Source organism: Lepisosteus oculatus, chromosome 14, assembly GCF_040954835.1.
Source record: "Lepisosteus oculatus isolate fLepOcu1 chromosome 14, fLepOcu1.hap2, whole genome shotgun sequence".
NCBI classification, from domain to species: Eukaryota; Metazoa; Chordata; class Actinopteri; order Semionotiformes; family Lepisosteidae; genus Lepisosteus; species Lepisosteus oculatus.
Window position 1 is genome coordinate 40,960,005 of NC_090709.1, and position 19,126 is coordinate 40,979,130.

Consider the following 19,126-nt stretch of genomic DNA (forward strand, 5'->3'; position numbering starts at 1 on the left):
CTGTCCTCGCACACCCGGACCCGGACCCGGACCCGAACGGGGGGCTCTCCGTGTCCGTGGATCTCCCACGGGTGAAGGTGGGGAGTGGACGGAGGGAAAGAGTCTGCCGGCAGCCGCGCTTCTCGGAAAAGTCGACCGGCTCCCCACCCCCCGACACGGGCAGGAGAGATCCTGCGCTTTTCCGGCGTGGGACCGGCGTCTGTCGCGTAGAGGAAAAAAAGAAAAAAACAGTGACACGCACACGGGTGTGCGCGGCGCAGGTGGATCACGGCACGGACCGCGGCGCCTGACCCACGGACGGGGCGAGCTCTCGGCACGGCCCGGTACCGCCTGCTGATCGAGCGCTTCCCACACGGAGCGGCCGTGTGGCGGCGGCGGCGGCGACAAACAGGCACAAAAATACTACTACAACAACACAACAACAACACAACAACAACAACAACGGACGAGCGAGCGAGCGAGCGACCCGCAACCCGGAGTCTCCGCGGGGACGGACGGGCTCGGACGCGCAGGTACCTCGGTCCGCCGGAAACTGCCCCTCCTGCCACGGCCCCTCCGGGACAGACGACAGGCAAACAGCCGAGTCACGGGTTCATGCGTGTCTGTGGGTGTGTGTGTGTGGGGAGGGGGACGTGTGTTTTCTCTCTCTCTCTCTCCGGGTGTGTGTGTGTGTATATGCGAGCCGTATTTCTCCCGGCCCAGCCTCGTTCGGGCAAACTCGGATTATGCAGGGAAAGGAGGAGGAGGAGGATAGCGGAGAGAGTAAAATCTGCCCGAGAGGAGTCCCTTCCCTCTCTCCTCTCTCTCCTCTCTCCTCTCTCTCTCTCTCCCTCACGCAGACGTCACCGCTTGGCGAGGTAGCGCTCGCTCCGAGAGAAACAGCATCTGCAGGGCTGTGTACAGATCACACACACACACACCACAGGAGAGGAGACACAGGGGAGATCACAGAGCACCCCTCAGTAAGAAACATACCACTGGACAGGAGACTGGAGCGTCCAGTCAGTGTGTCTGTATGAGCCCCTCTCTCTCTCAGTGCAGTGTTCATGTCCTGGAGTGTCCAGTCAGTGTGTCTGTATGAACCCCTCTCTCTCTCAGTGCAGTGTTCATGTCCTGGAGTGTCCAGTCAGTGTGTCTGTATGAACCCCTCTCTCTCTCAGTGCAGTGTTCATGTCCTGGAGTGTCCAGTCAGTGTGTCTGTATGAACCCCTCTCTCTCTCAGTGCAGTGTTCATGTCCTGGAGTGTCCAGTCAGTGTGTGTGTGTGAACCCCTCTCTCTCTCAGTGCAGTGTTCATGTACTGGAGTGTCCAGTCAGTGTGTCTGTATGAACCCCTCTCTCTCTCAGTGCAGTGTTCATGTACTGGAGTGTCCAGTCAGTGTGTCTGTGTGAACCCCTCTCTCTCTCAGTGCAGTGTTCATGTCCTGGAGTGTCCAGTCAGTGTGTCTGTATGAACCCCTCTCTCTCTCAGTGCAGTGTTCATGTACTGGAGTGTCCAGTCAGTGTGTCTGTGTGAACCCCTCTCTCTCTCAGTGCAGTGTTCATGTCCTGGAGTGTCCAGTCAGTGTGTCTGTATGAACCCCTCTCTCTCTCTCAGTGCAGTGTTCATGTACTGGAGTGTCCAGTCAGTGTGTCTGTATGAACCCCTCTCTCTCTCAGTGCAGTGTTCATGTTCTTTAGTGTCCAGTGTCTGTGCTCACTGTATTTCCTGGCTCTGTGAACTCCTATGCCCCACCCTCACTCATCCTCCCTCTCTCCTGACTCTCTGAGTGCAGTATTGATTTCCCAGACAGTGATGATTCAGTAATGTGTCTCTAATAGTTTTGTGTTCATTTTTAACTCGAATCGACAGCTCACACACACAGAACACACACTTAGACACTGACACACACAGAACACACACCTCAGAGAATCACACACACTGAGACACTGACGCACACAGAGCACACACTGAGACACTGACACACACAGAGCACACACCTCAGAGAATCACACACACTGAGACACTGACACACACAGAACACACACTGAGACACTGACACACACAGAACACACACCTCAGAGAATCACACACACTGAGACACTGACGCACACAGAGCACACACTGAGACACTGACACACACAGAGCACACACCTCAGAGAATCACACACACTGAGACACTGACACACACAGAACACACACTGAGACACTGACACACACAGAACACACACTTCAGAGAATCACACACACGGAACACACACTGAGACACTGACACACACAGAGCACACACCTCAGAGAATCACACACACTGAGACACTGACACACACAGAACACACACTGAGACACTGACACACACAGAACACACACCTCAGAGAATCACACACACTGAGACACTGACACACACAGAACACACACTTCAGAGAATCACACACATGGAACACACACTGAGACACTGACACACACAGAGCACACACCTCAGAGAATCACACACACTGAGACACTGACACACACAGAACGCACACCTCAGAGAATCACACACACTGAGACACTGACACACACACAGAACACACACTGAGACACTGACACACACAGAACACACACCTCAGAGAATCACACACACTGAGACACTGACACACACAGAACACACACCTCAGAGAATCACACACACTGAGACACTGACACGTACAGAACACACACTGAGACACTGACACGTACAGAACACACACCTCAGAGAATCACACACACTGAGACACTGACGCACACAGAGCACACACCTCAGACAATCACACACACCGAGACACTGATACACACAGAGCACACACCTCAGAGAATCACACACACTGAGACACTGACACGTACAGAACACACAGCTCAGAGAATCACACACACTAAGACACTGACACACACAGAGCACACACTGAGACACTGACACACACAGAACACACACCTCAGAGAATCACACACACTGAGACACTGACACACACAGAACACACACCTCAGAGAATCACACACACTGAGACACTGACACGTACAGAACACACACTGAGACACTGACACACACAGAACACACACTTCAGAGAATCACACACACTGAGACACTGACACACACAGAACACACTCTGAGACACTGACACACACAGAACACACACCTCAGAGAATCACACACACTGAGACACTGACACACACAGAACACACACCTCAGAGAATCACACACACTGAGACACTGACACACACAGAACACACACCTCAGAGAATCACACACACTGAGACACTGACACACACAGAACACACACCTCAGAGAATCACACACACTGAGACACTGACACACACAGAACACACACCTCAGACAATCACACACAGAGAGACACTGACACACAGAACACACACCTCAGAGAATCACACACACTGAGACACTGACACACACAGAGCACACACTGAGACACTGACACACACAGAGCACACACCTCAGAGAATCACACACACTGAGACACTGACACACACAGAACACACACCTCAGAGAATCACACACACTGAGACACTGACACACACAGAGCACACACCTCAGAGAATCACACACACTGAGACACTGACACACACAGAACACACACCTCAGAGAATCACACACACAGAGCACACACTGAGACACTGACACACACAGAGCACACACCTCAATCACACACAGAGAGACACTGACACACAGAGCACACACGGAGTCACCCACAGAGCCCTCACAGCGACACTACAACACGCAGCACACACCCCAGGTACACTGGCACGCGGACACACACTCCTTCGCTGGGCGAGCAGGTCCAGGTGAGAGAGTGCTCTATTCTGGGGCTGCTCTTCCCAGCCTATATTTAACGCCATTGAATTATTGAAGCCGTGCAATTCGAGACAGAGTGACTCTCTCCTCGCCGCCAGTACTGTCTCTCATTATCAATTCATGGGGCTGTCTCCCTCGATGCCTCTCTGCGTGTTAACCCCTCTGTCTCTCTCTATACTGTCCTGTTAACCCCTCTGTCTCTCTCTATACTGCCTTCTGTTAACCCCTCTGTCTCTCTCTATACTGCCTTCTGTTTACCCCTCTCTCTATACTGTCTTCTGTTAACCCCTCTGTCTCTCTCTATACTGCCTTCTGTTTACCCCTCTCTCTCTATACTGTCTTCTGTTAACCCCTCTGTCTCTCTCTATACTGCCTTCTGTTTACCCCTCTCTCTCTATACTGTCCTGTTAACCCCTCTGCCTCGCTATACTGTCCTGTTAACCCCTCTGTCTCTCTCTATACTGTCCTGTTAACCCCTCTGCCTCTCTATACTGTCCTGTTAACCCCTCTGTCTCTCTATGCTGTCCTGTTGACCCCCTCTCTCTATACTGTCCTGTTAACCCCTCTGTCTCTCTCTATACTGTCCTGTTAACCCCTTAACTCCTGAGTGTGAGTGTGTGACAGTGTACTGTACCCCCTCAGACAGGAGTGTGTGTGTGTGTGACAGTGTACTGTACCCCCTCAGACAGGAGTGTGTGTGTGTGTGACAGTGTACTGTACCCCCTCAGACAGGAGTGTGAGTGTGTGACAGTGTACTGTACCCTCTCAGACAGGAGTGTGAGTGTGTGACAGTGTACTGTACCCTCTCAGACAGGAGTGTGAGTGTGTGACAGTGTACTGTACCCTCTCAGACAGGAGTGTGAGTGTGTGACAGTGTACGAGGATGCAATAAGTCCCCCGGAAGATACGATTTTTAAATAAACTTTATTTTTCGCTCTCCTTCATCAGCAGCACCTTCAGGAGCCTTGAATTCTGCTCTTATTAAATACAATATTTACACCGAGACACGTCTGCTTCAGACCGAGCCCTGCCCAGGAAGCACGAGACGGAGGGGGGGGTGGGAGGGAGAGGACGGGTAACTGAGGGACAGACCTATTCTGTCCCTCTCTGTCTCTGGAGGAACCTGCAGCCCCAGCCCAGTCCAGCCCAGTCCGGCCCAGACCGTGCCCAGTCCAGCGAGGCACAGGAGAAACAGACCCCCCGGAACCTCGCAGCACGTTCTGAGGTCCCGAACAAAACTGAGCCGCCCAGTCCAAAAGAGCCTCACGGGCACCGGACCCACCCTGCCCCGCCTCGGGCCCGGTTTCCGAACTCGGATGGAGAGAGACTCCCCCAGCCCTGCCCCCCTCACGCGTGCTGTCGCCCCCCGGTGGTGGCTCTCTGTCAGTGCGACGGGGGTTCACCTACGGGCAGACCCGGCGGGGGACTGAAGACATCGGGCCTGCCGGTTCCGACTCGCGCCGGAGCCCGGCACCGAGAACTGGGCTCAGGGAAGTGGGGGTGAAACCGGCTGTGATTCTCGTCACCTGGGACTGTCGAGCGAGGGCAGAGACAACGAGATCTCTGCCTGGGAATAAAGATTTTCCTGACACTTCATGTTGCACCTGTCTCATTCTCTGTCCGAGCCACAGCCAAATGTTCATGTACTGGAGTGTCCAGTCAGTGTGTCTGTATGAACCCCTCTCTCTCTCAGTGCAGTGTTCATGTACTGGAGTGTCCAGTCAGTGTGTCTGTGTGAACCCCTCTCTCTCTCAGTGCAGTGTTCATGTACTGGAGTGTCCAGTCAGTGTGTCTGTATGAACCCCTCTCTCTCTCAGTGCAGTGTTCATGTACTGGAGTATCCAGTCAGTGTGTGTGTGTGAACCCCTCTCTCTCTCAGTGCAGTGTTCATGTACTGGAGTGTCCAGTCAGTGTGTGTGTATGAACCCCTCTCTCTCTCAGTGCAGTGTTCATGTACTGGAGTGTCCAGTCAGTGTGTCTGTATGAACCCCTCTCTCTCTCAGTGCAGTGTTCATGTCCTGGAGTGTCCAGTCAGTGTGTCTGTGTGAACCCCTCTCTCTCTCAGTGCAGTGTTCATGTACTGGAGTGTCCAGTCAGTGTGTCTGTATGAACCCCTCTCTCTCAGTGCAGTGTTCATGTACTGGAGTGTCCAGTCAGTGTGTCTGTATGAACCCCTCTCTCTCTCAGTGCAGTGTTCATGTCCTGGAGTGTCCAGTCGGTTTCTGCTCTCCGGGTCTCTGTGCTCAGCAGCAGCAAAAAAAAGGAACAGCAGTTTTAAAACCATCGCTAAACGTAAAAAAAAAGAAATGCTAAAATATCTTCCTTTCCAACCAAGGCCAACTTGTCAGTTTTCTGGAGATCAATAAATAGTGGCGGTAGGGTGTAAAATCGGAGGGTTAAAGGGTCTTTAGAAACACAGTCGCCGGTCTGCCATTGACGCCAGCCCCGAATCGAAGAGGGGGGGGGGGGGGGGGGTCCGACCCCTGTGGGCGACCGGCTCCGTCCGAAATCCGTCCTCCTATGCACTTCCCACAATGCACTCTGCCGCCGGGGAGGATTCTGGGTAAAACCGGAATTCAACCGTGCCTTGCAGAGGGAGGAAGAGGAGGGTGGGGGTGGGCGGGGGGGGGGTGTGAATACATACGGCGTCTCACGCGGGGCTGGGGGAGAGGGAGAGAGAGCGAGAGGGACGCGCCCCCCACCCCCCCCGAGCTCCTCAGAGGCTCACGCTGCGGTGGTGCTTCAGGAACGCCGCCGCCGCCGCCCTCCTCTGGCCCCGCGGCGCCCCGGCGCCGGCCGCGGTGGCGTCCCCCTCCTCGCCCGCCGAGAGCTCGTCGCCCTGCAGGCTGGCGTTGTCGCACAGCAGGTCCCCCAGGTGCTCCACGGAGTCGCACTTCTGCAGGTCGGAGGCGATGGTCTGCAGGCTGAGCATCGACAGCGAGTCCGTCTGGTCCAGGCCGGAGGGGGAGGGGCTCACCTGGCCCGGCCACTCCCCCCCGGGCCGGGCCGCGCCCCCCGGGGGCGGGGCCGGGGCCCTGGCCCCGCCCAGCTCGCCCGCCGTCGTCGTCGCCGCCGCCGGCTCGCAGGACTCCGCCCCCACGGGGGAGCTCCGCCCCTCCCAGGACGGCGCCCGCCGGCCCCGCCCCCGCCGCCGCCGCCGCCGCCGCTGGGCGTGGATCTGCTCGCTGATCTGCTCCAGGTTGCGCAGGGCGACGGAGTAGCGGGTCTTCACCTTGGACACGCGGCCCTCCAGCGCCAGGACTTTGACCTTGTGCTCCTGCCCGGCCGCCAGAGAGAGGAGGGGGGAGAGCGTGAGACAGGAGAGAGGAGGGGAGGATAGGAGACTGAGAGGAGGAAGAGAGGGAGGAGGTACAGGAGAGAGGAGGGGAGGATAGGAGACTGAGAGGAGGAAGAGAGGGGGGAGGGACAGGAGAGAGGAGGGGAGGGAGGAGGGACAGGAGAGAGGAGAGGAGGATAGGAGACCGAGAGGAGGAAGAGAGGGGGGAGGGACAGGAGAGTAGAGGAGGAAGAGAGGGAGGAGGGAGAGGAGAGAGGAGAGGAGGAAGAGAGGGAGGAGGGAGAGGAGAGAGGATAGACTGAGAGGAGGAAGAGAGGGAGGAGGGACAGGAGAGAGGAGAGGAGGAGGGGAGACTGGAGGAAGAGAGGGAGGAGGGACAGGAGAGAGGAGAGAGGCTAGGAGACTGAGAGGAGGAAGAGAGGGAGGAGGGACGGGAGAGAGGAGCGGAGGATAGGAGACTGAGAGGAGGAAGAGAGGGAGGAGGGACAGGAGAGAGGAGAGGAGGAGGGGAGACTGAGTGGAGGAAGAGAGGGGGGAGAGCGTGAGACAGGAGAGAGGAGGGGAGGATAGACTGAGAGGAGGAAGAGAGGGAGGAGGGAGAGGAGAGAGGATAGACTGAGAGGAGGAAAGGAGGGGGGAGGGACAGGAGAGAGGAGAGAGGATAGACTGAGAGGAGGAAGAGAGGGAGGAGGGACAGGAGAGAGGAGAGGAGGATAGGAGACTGAGAGGAGGAAGAGAGGGTGGGGGTACAGGAGAGAGGAGGGGAGGATAGACTGAGAGGAGGAAGAGAGGGAGGAGGGACAGGAGAGAGGAGAGGAGGATAGGAGACTGAGAGGAGGAAGAGAGGGTGAGGGTACAGGAGAGAGGAGGGGAGGATAGACTGAGAGGAGGAAGAGAGGGGGGTACAGGAGAGAGGAGGGGAGGATAGGAGACCGAGAGGAGGAAGAGAGGGGGGAGGTACAGGAGAGAGGAGAGAGGATAGGAGACTGAGAGGAGGAAGAGAAGGAGGAGGGACAGGAGGGAGAGGGAGGAGAGAGATAAGAAAAGAGAGTGAGAAAGGAGAGAGGAGACAAAGGAGGGAGGACAGAGAGAGGAGAGAGTGACGGGAGGGACTGGGAGGTGAGAGAGGAGAGAGGAGAAAGCAGAGTGATGTTGGGCCGAGTCCCACAGAGCAGGCAGACTGACCTCCAGGATGTGGTTGAACTGGGCCTTGAGCTCGAAGTAGGGTTTGGACTTGATGATGACCCTCTTGAGGGACTTCTGGAGGGTCTGGACCCGGGCCTCCGCCTCCTGACACAGCAGGGTGACTCTCTGGTGCTCCCTCTCACTACGCAGCCTCTCCTCCTCGGCCTCGTTCACCTGCGACACACACAACACACACGCTGTAAACACACACACCGGTGCTCCCTCTCACTGCGCAGCCTCTCCTCCTCGGCCTCGTTCACCTGCGACACACACAACACACACACCGGTGCTCCCTCTCACTGCGCAGCCTCTCCTCCTCGGCCTCGTTCACCTGCGACACACACAACACACACACACTGTAAACACACACACCGGTGCTCCCTCTCACTGCGCAGCCTCTCCTCCTCGGCCTCGTTCACCTGCGACACACACAACACACACACTGTAAACACACACACACACCGGTGCTCCCTCTCACTGCGCAGCCTCTCCTCCTCGGCCTCGTTCACCTGGGACACACACACAACACACACACACTGTAAACACACACACCGGTGCTCCCTCTCACTGCGCAGCCTCTCCTCCTCGGCCTCGTTCACCTGGGACACACACACTGTAAACACACACACCGGTGCTCCCTCTCACTGCGCAGCCTCTCCTCCTCGGCCTCGTTCACCTGCGACACACACAACACACACACACTGTAAACACACACACCGGTGCTCCCTCTCACTGCGCAGCCTCTCCTCCTCGGCCTCGTTCACCTGCGACACACACACAACACACACACACTGTAAACACACACACCGGTGCTCCCTCTCACTGCGCAGCCTCTCCTCCTCGGCCTCGTTCTCCTGCGACACACACACAACACACACGCTGTAAACACACACACCGGTGCTCCCTCTCACTGCGCAGCCTCTCCTCCTCGGCGTCGTTCACCTGCGACACACACAACACACACACACACTGTAAACACACACACACACCGGTGCTCCCTCTCACTGCGCAGCCTCTCCTCCTCGGCCTCGTTCACCTGCGACACACACACAACACACACACACTGTAAACACACACACCGGTGCTCCCTCTCACTGCGCAGCCTCTCCTCCTCGGCCTCGTTCTCCTGCGACACACACACAACACACACACTGTAAACACACACACCGGTGCTCCCTCTCACTGCGCAACCTCTCCTCCTCGGCCTCGTTCACCTGCGACACACACAACACACACACTGTAAACACACACACCGGTGCTCCCTCTCACTGCGCAGCCTCTCCTCCTCGGCCTCGTTCACCTGCGACACACACAACACACACACACACTGTAAACACACACACCGGTGCTCCCTCTCACTGCGCAGCCTCTCCTCCTCGCCCTCGTTCACCTGCGACACACACAACACACACGCTGTAAACACACACACCGGTGCTCCCTCTCACTGCGCAGCCTCTCCTCCTCGGCCTCGTTCACCTGCGACACACACAACACACACACACACTGTAAACACACACACCGGTGCTCCCTCTCACTGCGCAGCCTCTCCTCCTCGGCCTCGTTCACCTGCTACACACACAACACACACACTGTAAACACACACACCGGTGCTCCCTCTCACTGCGCAGCCTCTCCTCCTCGGCCTCGTTCACCTGCGACACACACACAACACACACACTGTAAACACACACACCGGTGCTCCCTCTCACTGCGCAGCCTCTCCTCCTCGGCCTCGTTCACCTGCGACACACACACAACACACACACTGTAAACACACACACTGGTGCTCCCTCTCACTGCGCAGCCTCTCCTCCTCGGCCTCGTTCACCTGCGACACACACACAACACACACACACTGTAAACACACACACCGGTGCTCCCTCTCACTGCACAACCTCTCGTCCTCGGCCTTGTTCACCTCAGACACACACAACATTACACACACAGTGTCACTGCTCAGACACTGCATTAATTACACACAGTGTCACTGCTCAGACACTGCATTAATTACACACAGTGTCACTGCTCAGACACTGCATTAATTACACACACTGTTACTGCTCAGACACTGCATTAATTACACACACACTGTCACTGCTCAGACACTGCATTAATTACACACACTGTCACTGCTTAGACACTGCATTAATTACACACACTGTCACTGCTCAGACACTGCATTAATTACACACACTGTCACTGCTCAGACACTGCATTAATTACACACACGTACTGCTCAGACACTGCATTAATTACACACACTTATTGCTCAGACACTGCATTAATTACACACAGTGTCACTGCTCAGACACTGCATTAATTACACACAGTGTCACTGCTCAGACACTGCATTAATTACACACACACTGTCACTGCTCAGACACTGCATTAATTACACACACACTGTCTCTGCTCAGACACTGCATTAATTACACACACAGTGTCACTGCTCAGACACTGCATTAATTACACACAGTGTCTCTGCTCAGACACTGCATTAATAACAAACACTTATTGCTCAGACACTGAATTAATTACACACAGTGTCACTGCTCAGACACTGCATTAATTACACACACAGTGTCACTGCTCAGACACTGCATTAATTACACACACTTCCTGCTCAGACACTGCATTACTTACACACGGTGTTAACGTACACACTGTTTATGCACATGCACTCTGTTAAAGCAAGCAAAAGGCTCTGGTATGTGCACACAGAGGAACAGAGGTTTGTATAAAAGGCTAACACACACAGAGCGCAGATCTCTCTCAGCGGGACAGACAGCCCTCCTAGGGTCAGAGTGTCTGATGTGGAGAGTCTTTACAGGAGAGACACTGCTCTCACACTGACACTCCAGCACACCCACAGTAACTCACACACACACTGAGCACACACTCACACTGACACTCCAGCACACCCACAGTAACTCACACACACAGACCCACACCAATACCCACAGTATCTCACTCACACACTGAGCACAGACACACAGACCCACACCAATACCCACAGTATCTCACTCACACACTGAGCACACACACACACAGACCCACACCAATACCCACAGTATCTCACTCACACACTGAGCACAGACACACAGACCCACACCAATACCCACAGTATCTCACTCACACACTGAGCACAGACACACAGACTCACACCAATACCCACAGTATCTCACTCACACACTGAGCACACACACACACAGACCCACACCAATACCCACAGTATCTCACTCACACACTGAGCACACACTCACACACAGACCCACACCAATACCCACAGTATCTCACTCACACACTGAGCACACACTCACACAGACCCACACCAATACCCACAGTATCTCACTCACACACTGAGCACACACTCACACACAGACCCACACCAATACCCACAGTATCTCACTCACACACTGAGCACACACTCACACAGACCCACACCAATACCCACAGTATCTCACTCACACACTGAGCACAGACACACAGACCCACACCAATACCCACAGTATCTCACTCACACACTGAGCACACACTCACACAGACCCACACCAATACCCACAGTATCTCACTCACACACTGAGCACACACTCACACAGACCCACACCAATACCCACAGTATCTCACTCACACACTGAGCACACACTCACACAGACCCACACCAATACCCACAGTATCTCACTCACACACTGAGCACACACTCACACAGACCCACACCAATACCCACAGTATCTCACTCACACACTGAGCACACACTCACACAGACCCACACCAATACCCACAGTATCTCACTCACACACTGAGCACACACTCACACAGACCCACACCAATACCCACAGTATCTCACTCACACACTGAGCACACACTCACACAGACCCACACCAATACCCACAGTATCTCACTCACACACTGAGCACACACTCACACAGACCCACACCAATACCCACAGTATCTCACTCACACACTGAGCACACACTCACACAGACCCACACCAATACCCACAGTATCTCACTCACACACTGAGCACACACTCACACAGACCCACACCAATACCCACAGTATCTCACTCACACACTGAGCACACACTCACACAGACCCACACCAATACCCACAGTATCTCACTCACACACTGAGCACACTCACACAGACCCACACCAATACCCACAGTATCTCACTCACACACATTTGGACTCTTCTGTACACAGAGGGGGGTGGGGGTGGGGAACAAGTTGCCCAGCCCTGTGGTTGAAGCCGATACCCTGGCTTCTCTCCAGACACAGCTGGGTGAGCTCCTCCAGTCAGGACAGGGGGCTCTTCTGTACACAGAGGGGGGTGGGGGTGGGGAACAGGCTGCCCAGCCCTGTGGTTGAAGCCGATACCCTGGTTCCTCTCCAGACACAGCTGGGTGAGCTCCTCCAGTCAGGACAGGAGGCTCTACTGTACACAGAGGGGGGCGGGGGTGGGGAACAAGTTGCCCAGCCCTGTGGTTGAAGCCGATACCCTGGTTCCTCTCCAGACCCAGCTGGGTGAGCTCCTCTGTACACAGAGGGGGGTGGGGGTGGGGAACAGGCTGCCCAGCCCTGTGGTTGAAGCCGATACCCTGGCTTCTCTCCAGACACAGCTGGGTGAGCTCCTCCAGTCAGGACAGGGGGCTCTTCTGTACACAGAGGGGGGCGGGGGTGGGGAACAAGCTGCCCAGCCCTGTGGTTGAAGCCGATACCCTGGCTCCTCTCCAGACACAGCTGGGTGAGCTCCTCCAGTCAGGACAGGAGGCTCTCCTGTACTGTGGGTTATCGGGGTACCTTGGCCGTGGCGTGGTTCAGCATCTCCTGCCAGGTGGGGTCCAGGCGGTTGCGGTCGGCCATCAGCCCCTGCTCGGCCACGTAGACCATCTCCCTGGCGGCGTTGTGCATGGACACGGCCCGCTCGTAGCTCAGCGCTGCCTTCTGGGTCTCCTGCTGCGCCTGGTGGACACGGGGACAGGAGGGGTGACCGGCTCGCCCCCCACCCCCGCACCAGGGGTCGAGATGGCTGCACCCCCACACTAATGGGATCACCAGGGTCACGGAGGTCACAGACCCCTGGACTGACTGGACCGGGCACACAGACCCCTGGACTGACTGGACCAGGGACACTGACCCCTGGACTGACTGGACCAGGGACACAGACCCCCTGGACTGACTGGACCGGGGACACAGACCCCTGGACTGACTGGACCGGGGACACAGACCCCTGGACTGACTGGTCCGGGGACACAGACCCCCGGACTGACTGGACCAGAGTCACAGACCCCCGGACTGACTGGACCGGGGACACAGACCCCCGGACTGACTGGACCAGAGTCACAGACCCCTGGACTGACTGGACCAGAGTCACAGACCCCTGGACTGACTGGACCAGGGACACAGACCCCCGGACTGACTGGACCAGAGTCACAGACCCCTGGACTGACTGGACCAGGGACACAGACCCCCGGACTGACTGAACCGGGGACACAGACCCCTGGACTGACTGGACCAGAGTCACAGACCCCTGGACTGACCGGACCGGGGACACAGACCCCTGGACTGACCGGACCAGAGTCACAGACCCCTGGACTGACTGGACCAGAGACACAGACCCCTGGACTGACTGGACCAGAGTCACAGACCCCTGGACTGACTGGACTAGAGTCACAGACCCCTGGACTGACTGGACTAGAGTCACAGACCCCTGGACTGACTGGACCAGAGTCACAGACCCCTGGACTGACTGGACCAGAGTCAAAGACCCCTGGACTGACTGGACCAGAGTCACAGACCCCTGGACTGACTGGACGATGGACACAGACCCCTGGACTGACTGGACCGGGGACACAGACCCCTGGACTGACTGGACCGGAGTCACAGACCCCTGGACTGACTGGACCGGAGTCACAGACCCCTGGACTGACTGGACTAGAGTCACAGACCCCTGGACTGACTGGACCAGAGTCAAAGACCCCTGGACTGACTGGACCAGGGACACAGACCCCTGGACTGACTGGACCGGGGACACAGACCCCTGGACTGACTGGACCAGAGTCACAGACCCCTGGACTGACTGGACCGGGGACACAGACCCCTGGACTGACTGGACCAGAGTCACAGACCCCTGGACTGACTGGACCGGGGACACCGACCCCTGGACTGACTGGACCAGAGTCACAGACCCCTGGACTGACTGGACCGGGGACACAGACCCCTGGACTGACTGGACCAGGGACACAGACCACTGGACTGACTGGACCAGAGTCACAGACCCCTGGACTGACTGGACCGGGGACACAGACCCCTGGACTGACTGGACCGGGGACACAGACCCCTGGACCGACTGGACCGGGGACACAGACCCCTGGACTGGGGACACAGACCCCTGGACTGACTGGATGAGGGACACAGACCCCTTGACCAACTGGACCAGGGACACAGACCCCTGGACCGACTGGACCGGGGACACAGACCCCTGGACTGACTGGACCAGAGTCACAGACCCCTGGACCGACTGGACCGGGGACACTGACCCCTGGACCGACTGGACCGGGGACACTGACCCCTGGACCGACTGGACCGGGGGTCTCCAGGACACTAGACACCGGGGAACCTGCGGACTCCAGGGCGGGAGAGGTCAGCGCGGGTCGGCGGGTCAGTACCTCCTTGGCCAGCCGGCGGGCCTCGTAGTAGGGCCGGGCCTTGTCGATGCAGGCGCCCAGCTGGGAGCCCTGGGCGTTGAGCCTGCGGGCCGAGTCGGTCAGGATCCTGCGGTAGCCGGAGCGCGCTTCCTGAGGGAGAGGAGGGAGGGGGAGCTCAGACACTGGCCTGAGAGGGGGAGGGGGAGGGTGTGTGAGAGTGTGTGAGGGGGGGTGAGGGTGTGAGGGTGTGTGAGAGTGAGAGTGTGTGAGGGTGAGGGTGTGTGAGGGTGTGAGGGTGTGTGAGAGTGAGAGTGTGTGAGGGTGAGGGTGTGTGAGTGTGAGAGTGTGTGAGGGTGTGTGAGGGTGTGAGAGTGAGAGTGTGTGAGGGTGTGAGAGTGTGAGAGTGTGTGAGGGTGTGAGGGTGTGAGGGTGTGTGAGCATGAGAGGGGGTGTGAGGGTGTGAGTGAGGGTGTGAGTGAGGGTGTGAGTGTGAGGGGGTGAGAGTGTGTGAGCATGAGAGGGGGTGTGAGGGTGTGAGTGAGGGTGTGAGAGAGTGTGTGAGGGTGTGAGTGTGAGGTTGTGTGAGAGTGTGTGAGGGGGTGAGGTTGTGTGAGAGTGTGTGAGGGGGTGAGTGTGAGGTTGTGTGAGGGTGTGAGTGTGAGGGGGTGTGAGTGTGTGAGCATTAGGGGGGTGTGAGTGAGGGTGTGTGAGAGTGTGTGTGAGGGTGCGAGAGTGTGAGGGGGTGAGGTTGTGTGAGTGTGTGAGGGTGTGAGTGTGAGGTTGTGTGAGAGTGTGTGAGCATGAGAGGGGGTGTGAGGGTGTGTGAGAGTGTGTGTGTGAGGGTGCCAGAGTGTGAGGGTGTGAGTGTGTGAGCATGAGGGGGGTGTGAGGGTGTGAGTGAGGGTGTGTGAGAGTGTGAGTGTGAGGGGGTGTGAGTGTGTGAGGATGAGGGGGGTGTGAGGGTATGTGTGAGGGTGCGAGAGTGTGAGGGGGTGAGGTTGTGTGAGAGTGTGTGAGGGGGTGTGAGTGAGGGGGGTGAGTGTGAGGGGGTGAGGCTGTGTAAGAGTGTGTGAGGGGGTGAAGTTGTGTGAGAGTGTGTGAGGGTGTGAGTGTGAGTGAGGGTGTGTGAGAGTGTGTGTGTGAGGGGGGTGAGTGTGAGGGGGTGAGGCTGTGTAAGAGTGTGTGTGTGAGGGGGTGAGGCTGTGTAAGAGTGTGTGAGGGTGTGAGTGTGAGGGGGTGAAGTTGTGTGAGAGTGTGTGAGCATGAGAGGTAGTGTGAGGGTGTGAGTGTTAGGATGTGAGGGTATGAATGAGGGTGTGTGGGTGTATGCTTGTGTGAGGGTGTGAGTGAGGGAGTGTGAGGGTTTGTGGGTGTATGTTTGTGTGAAGGTGTGAGTGTGGGGTCTACGTGTGTGTGTGAGTGTGAGTCTGTGTGATGAGGTCTCACATCCAACTGCAGCTCCAGCCTGTTGATCTCCTCACTGGCCTGATTGAGGTGCTCCAGTTCCTCCTGAGAGGAGAGAGAAAGAGGGAATTAAATTCCTGACTGACTGGACACTCCAGTACATGAACACTGACTGGACACTCCAGTACATGAACACTGCACTGAGAGAGAGAGGTGTTCATACAGACACCCTGACTGGACACTCCAGTACATGAACACTGCACTGAGAGAGAGAGGGGTTCACACAGACACACTGACTGGACACTCCAGTACATGAACACTGCACTGAGAGAGAGAGGGGTTCACACAGACACACTGACTGGACACTCCAGGACATGAACACTGCACTGAGAGAGAGAGGGGTTCATACAGACACACTGACTGGACACTCCAGGACATGAACACTGCACTGAGAGAGAGAGGGGTTCATACAGACACCCTGACTGGACACTCCAGTACATGAACACTGCACTGAAGGGAGTGTCCTACACTGACAGGCTGGAGGAACTGAAACTCTGCCAGGCAGACAGACAGATTGGTGCGAACATCTAGTCAGCTACCGGCCAGCTAGACAGCTGAGCTGTGGTGTCAGTGTGGATTAGAGTCTAGATCTCCGAAGCACTGATCCCAGATTAACACAGATCCCACACTCTGACACACAACACACACAAAGGGACACACACACTGATCCAACACTGTCACACACAGTGGCCCACTCACTGAGCACACTACACTACACACTCACAGAGACACACACTGATCTAACACACAACACACACAGGGGCACACTCACTGATTACACTACACTACACACTCACAGAGACACACACACTGATCTAACACACAACACACACAGGGGCCCACTCACTGATCACACTACACTACACACTCACAGAGACACACACACTGATCTAACACTCTGACACACAACACTGTCACACACAGGGGCACACTCACTGATCACACTACACTACACACTCACAGAGACACACACTGATCTAACACACAACACACACAGGGGCACACTCACTGATCACACTACACTACACACTCACAGAGACACACACACTGATCTAACACACAACACACACAGGGGCACACTCACTGATCACACTACACTACACACTCACAGAGACACACACTGATCTAACACACAACACACACAGGGGCACAATCACTGATCACACTACACACTCACAGAGACACACACACTGACCTAACACACAACACACACAGGGGCACACTCACTGATCACACTACACTACACACTCACAGAGACACACACACTGATCTAACACACAACACACACAGGGGCACACTCACTGATCACACTACACTACACACTCACAGAGACACACACACAACACTGTCACACACCGGGGCCCACTCACTGATCACACTACACGCTTGCAAGCACACACACAGAGCCTGAAGGCCACCACCTGCAGCATGTCCACACACACACACAAACACACACAAACACACCCCCCCTCACTGCACAACACCGGGTACAGATACTGCCCGAGTTGTCAACCTACAGACTCCACACCGAGGTCACACAGGGAACTACACACCTGCCTAATTCCACAACCCTATCATCGCACAGAAATCGTGTACGATGTCTTTGGTGTCAAAGCGCCCTCACAATGACGCGTCACGAAAGGCGCTATATAAGCAGCTCTGGATACACCTGTCACAACGGGGACTTCCGTTTGGACGTGGCGGCGAGTTTAATAACGCAAGCGAGCTCCTACCTGGATTCTCGGGTCCAGCTCCTTCTCGGCTTCATCCTCGTTCTCGCTCTCCTCCACCTCGTCTTCCTCCTCGTCCTCGTCCTCCTCCTCGCCCTCGCCTCCCGTCCCTTCCTCCTGCGCCTTGCCGCCTCCTCCTCCTCCCCTCTCCCCGGCCTCGGCCTCCCCTCCTCTCTCCCCGCGGCCGCCCCCGTCTTTCTCCCCGCCCGGCGACTCCAGCCCCTCGCCCCCGTCTCCCCCCGGCGTCTCTTCCCTCCGCTCGCCGGGCTCGGGGTCCCCGGACCCGGCCGGGCTCTCACGCAAGCTCCCCGGCTCCATCTCGGGCCTTGTCGGCGGAGCGCTGAACGGGTGCGCGTCAGCCGGCGCGGCCGACGGTATTGGCGTGTCTGTCTGTGTGTGTGTGTGAATTAAAAGAAGAGAGGGCTTAAAACCGGGCCGATGAATCGGAAAGCCATGGAAAAGGGTGTATTTTTTGGTTTTCCAGGAACAAAATTCTGCAACACCTGCTGAACCCAAAGCAGGACCCGAACCGCCTCCTGTGTGTTAAAACGACAGGGGGGGGGGGAATTGGACGCCTCCCAATCTGTCACATTCCCTTGGACAACCCCGGCTCAGTCAACTCCCTCCCCATCTCCCGGTCGCGCACAGGCACGCAAACAAAAGGTAAATAGAAACCGCCTCCCGTCCGGCGGGGTTCGGGCCCCTCCTCGGCCGCCGTACCGGCATTACCTCATTTCACGGCGCCGGCTTTCCGTAACGCCCGAGGGGCCATCTTGACGTACGGCAGGCCCCGGTGATTGGCTCGGCGGGGTCACATGACCAGCTCCCCACCGCCCTCCTCCACCCTCCTCCACCAATGAACAGGACCGCGGCCGTCGCCAAGGCGACAAGGCCGACGACAGACCACATTCTGGACTTGGGCGAACTTCTGTCTCAATTTGTTGTCCTGCAAGGTGGAGAGCAGCGTCGTGATTCCCACCCCTGGCATCGGCGCCTTG

The 19,126-nt window shown here is 56.6% G+C and overlaps 2 protein-coding genes and 1 long non-coding RNA gene across 3 annotated transcripts in view; 1 reads left to right on the plus strand and 2 right to left on the minus strand.

Moving 5' to 3' along the window:
- The window catches only part of gabbr1b (gamma-aminobutyric acid (GABA) B receptor, 1b), a 71,847-nt gene extending 71,035 nt beyond the window's left edge, over window positions 1–812 (minus strand). Inside the window, exon 1 of the mRNA XM_069198742.1 lies at window positions 517–812. The gene's annotated coding sequence lies outside the window, so the exon portion shown is untranslated. The remainder of the gene's footprint in view (window positions 1–516) is intronic.
- Window positions 194–5,393, plus strand: LOC138243224 (uncharacterized). Its single transcript, XR_011192049.1, has 2 exons — window positions 194–512; window positions 4,751–5,393. It is a non-coding gene; the product is annotated as an uncharacterized lncRNA (long non-coding RNA).
- On the minus strand, window positions 4,708–19,114 carry sh3bp5lb (SH3-binding domain protein 5-like, b). Its single transcript, XM_069198744.1, has 7 exons — window positions 18,858–19,114; window positions 18,132–18,518; window positions 16,381–16,443; window positions 14,956–15,084; window positions 13,088–13,249; window positions 8,286–8,459; window positions 4,708–7,079 (listed from the first exon to the last, which is right to left on the minus strand). Exons 2-7 carry the CDS (start codon window positions 18,444–18,446, stop codon window positions 6,519–6,521), a joined length of 1,404 nt encoding a protein of 467 aa, XP_069054845.1. The 5' UTR covers window positions 18,447–18,518; window positions 18,858–19,114; the 3' UTR covers window positions 4,708–6,518.
- Between the last annotated feature and the right edge of the window lie 12 nt (window positions 19,115–19,126).

Coding starts and splice junctions, on each gene's coding strand:
- sh3bp5lb (XM_069198744.1), bottom strand. CDS start 18,446: ATGGAGCCGGGGAGCTTGCGTGAGAGCCCGGCCGGGTCCGGGGACCCC. Junction 15,085..16,380: donor GGCTGGAGCTGCAGTTGGAT/GTGAGACCTCAT, acceptor CCTCTCCCTCAG/GAAGCGCGCTCCGGCTACCG. Junction 8,460..13,087: donor TGAACCACGCCACGGCCAAG/GTACCCCGATAA, acceptor TGTGTGTCGCAG/GTGAACGAGGCCGAGGAGGA.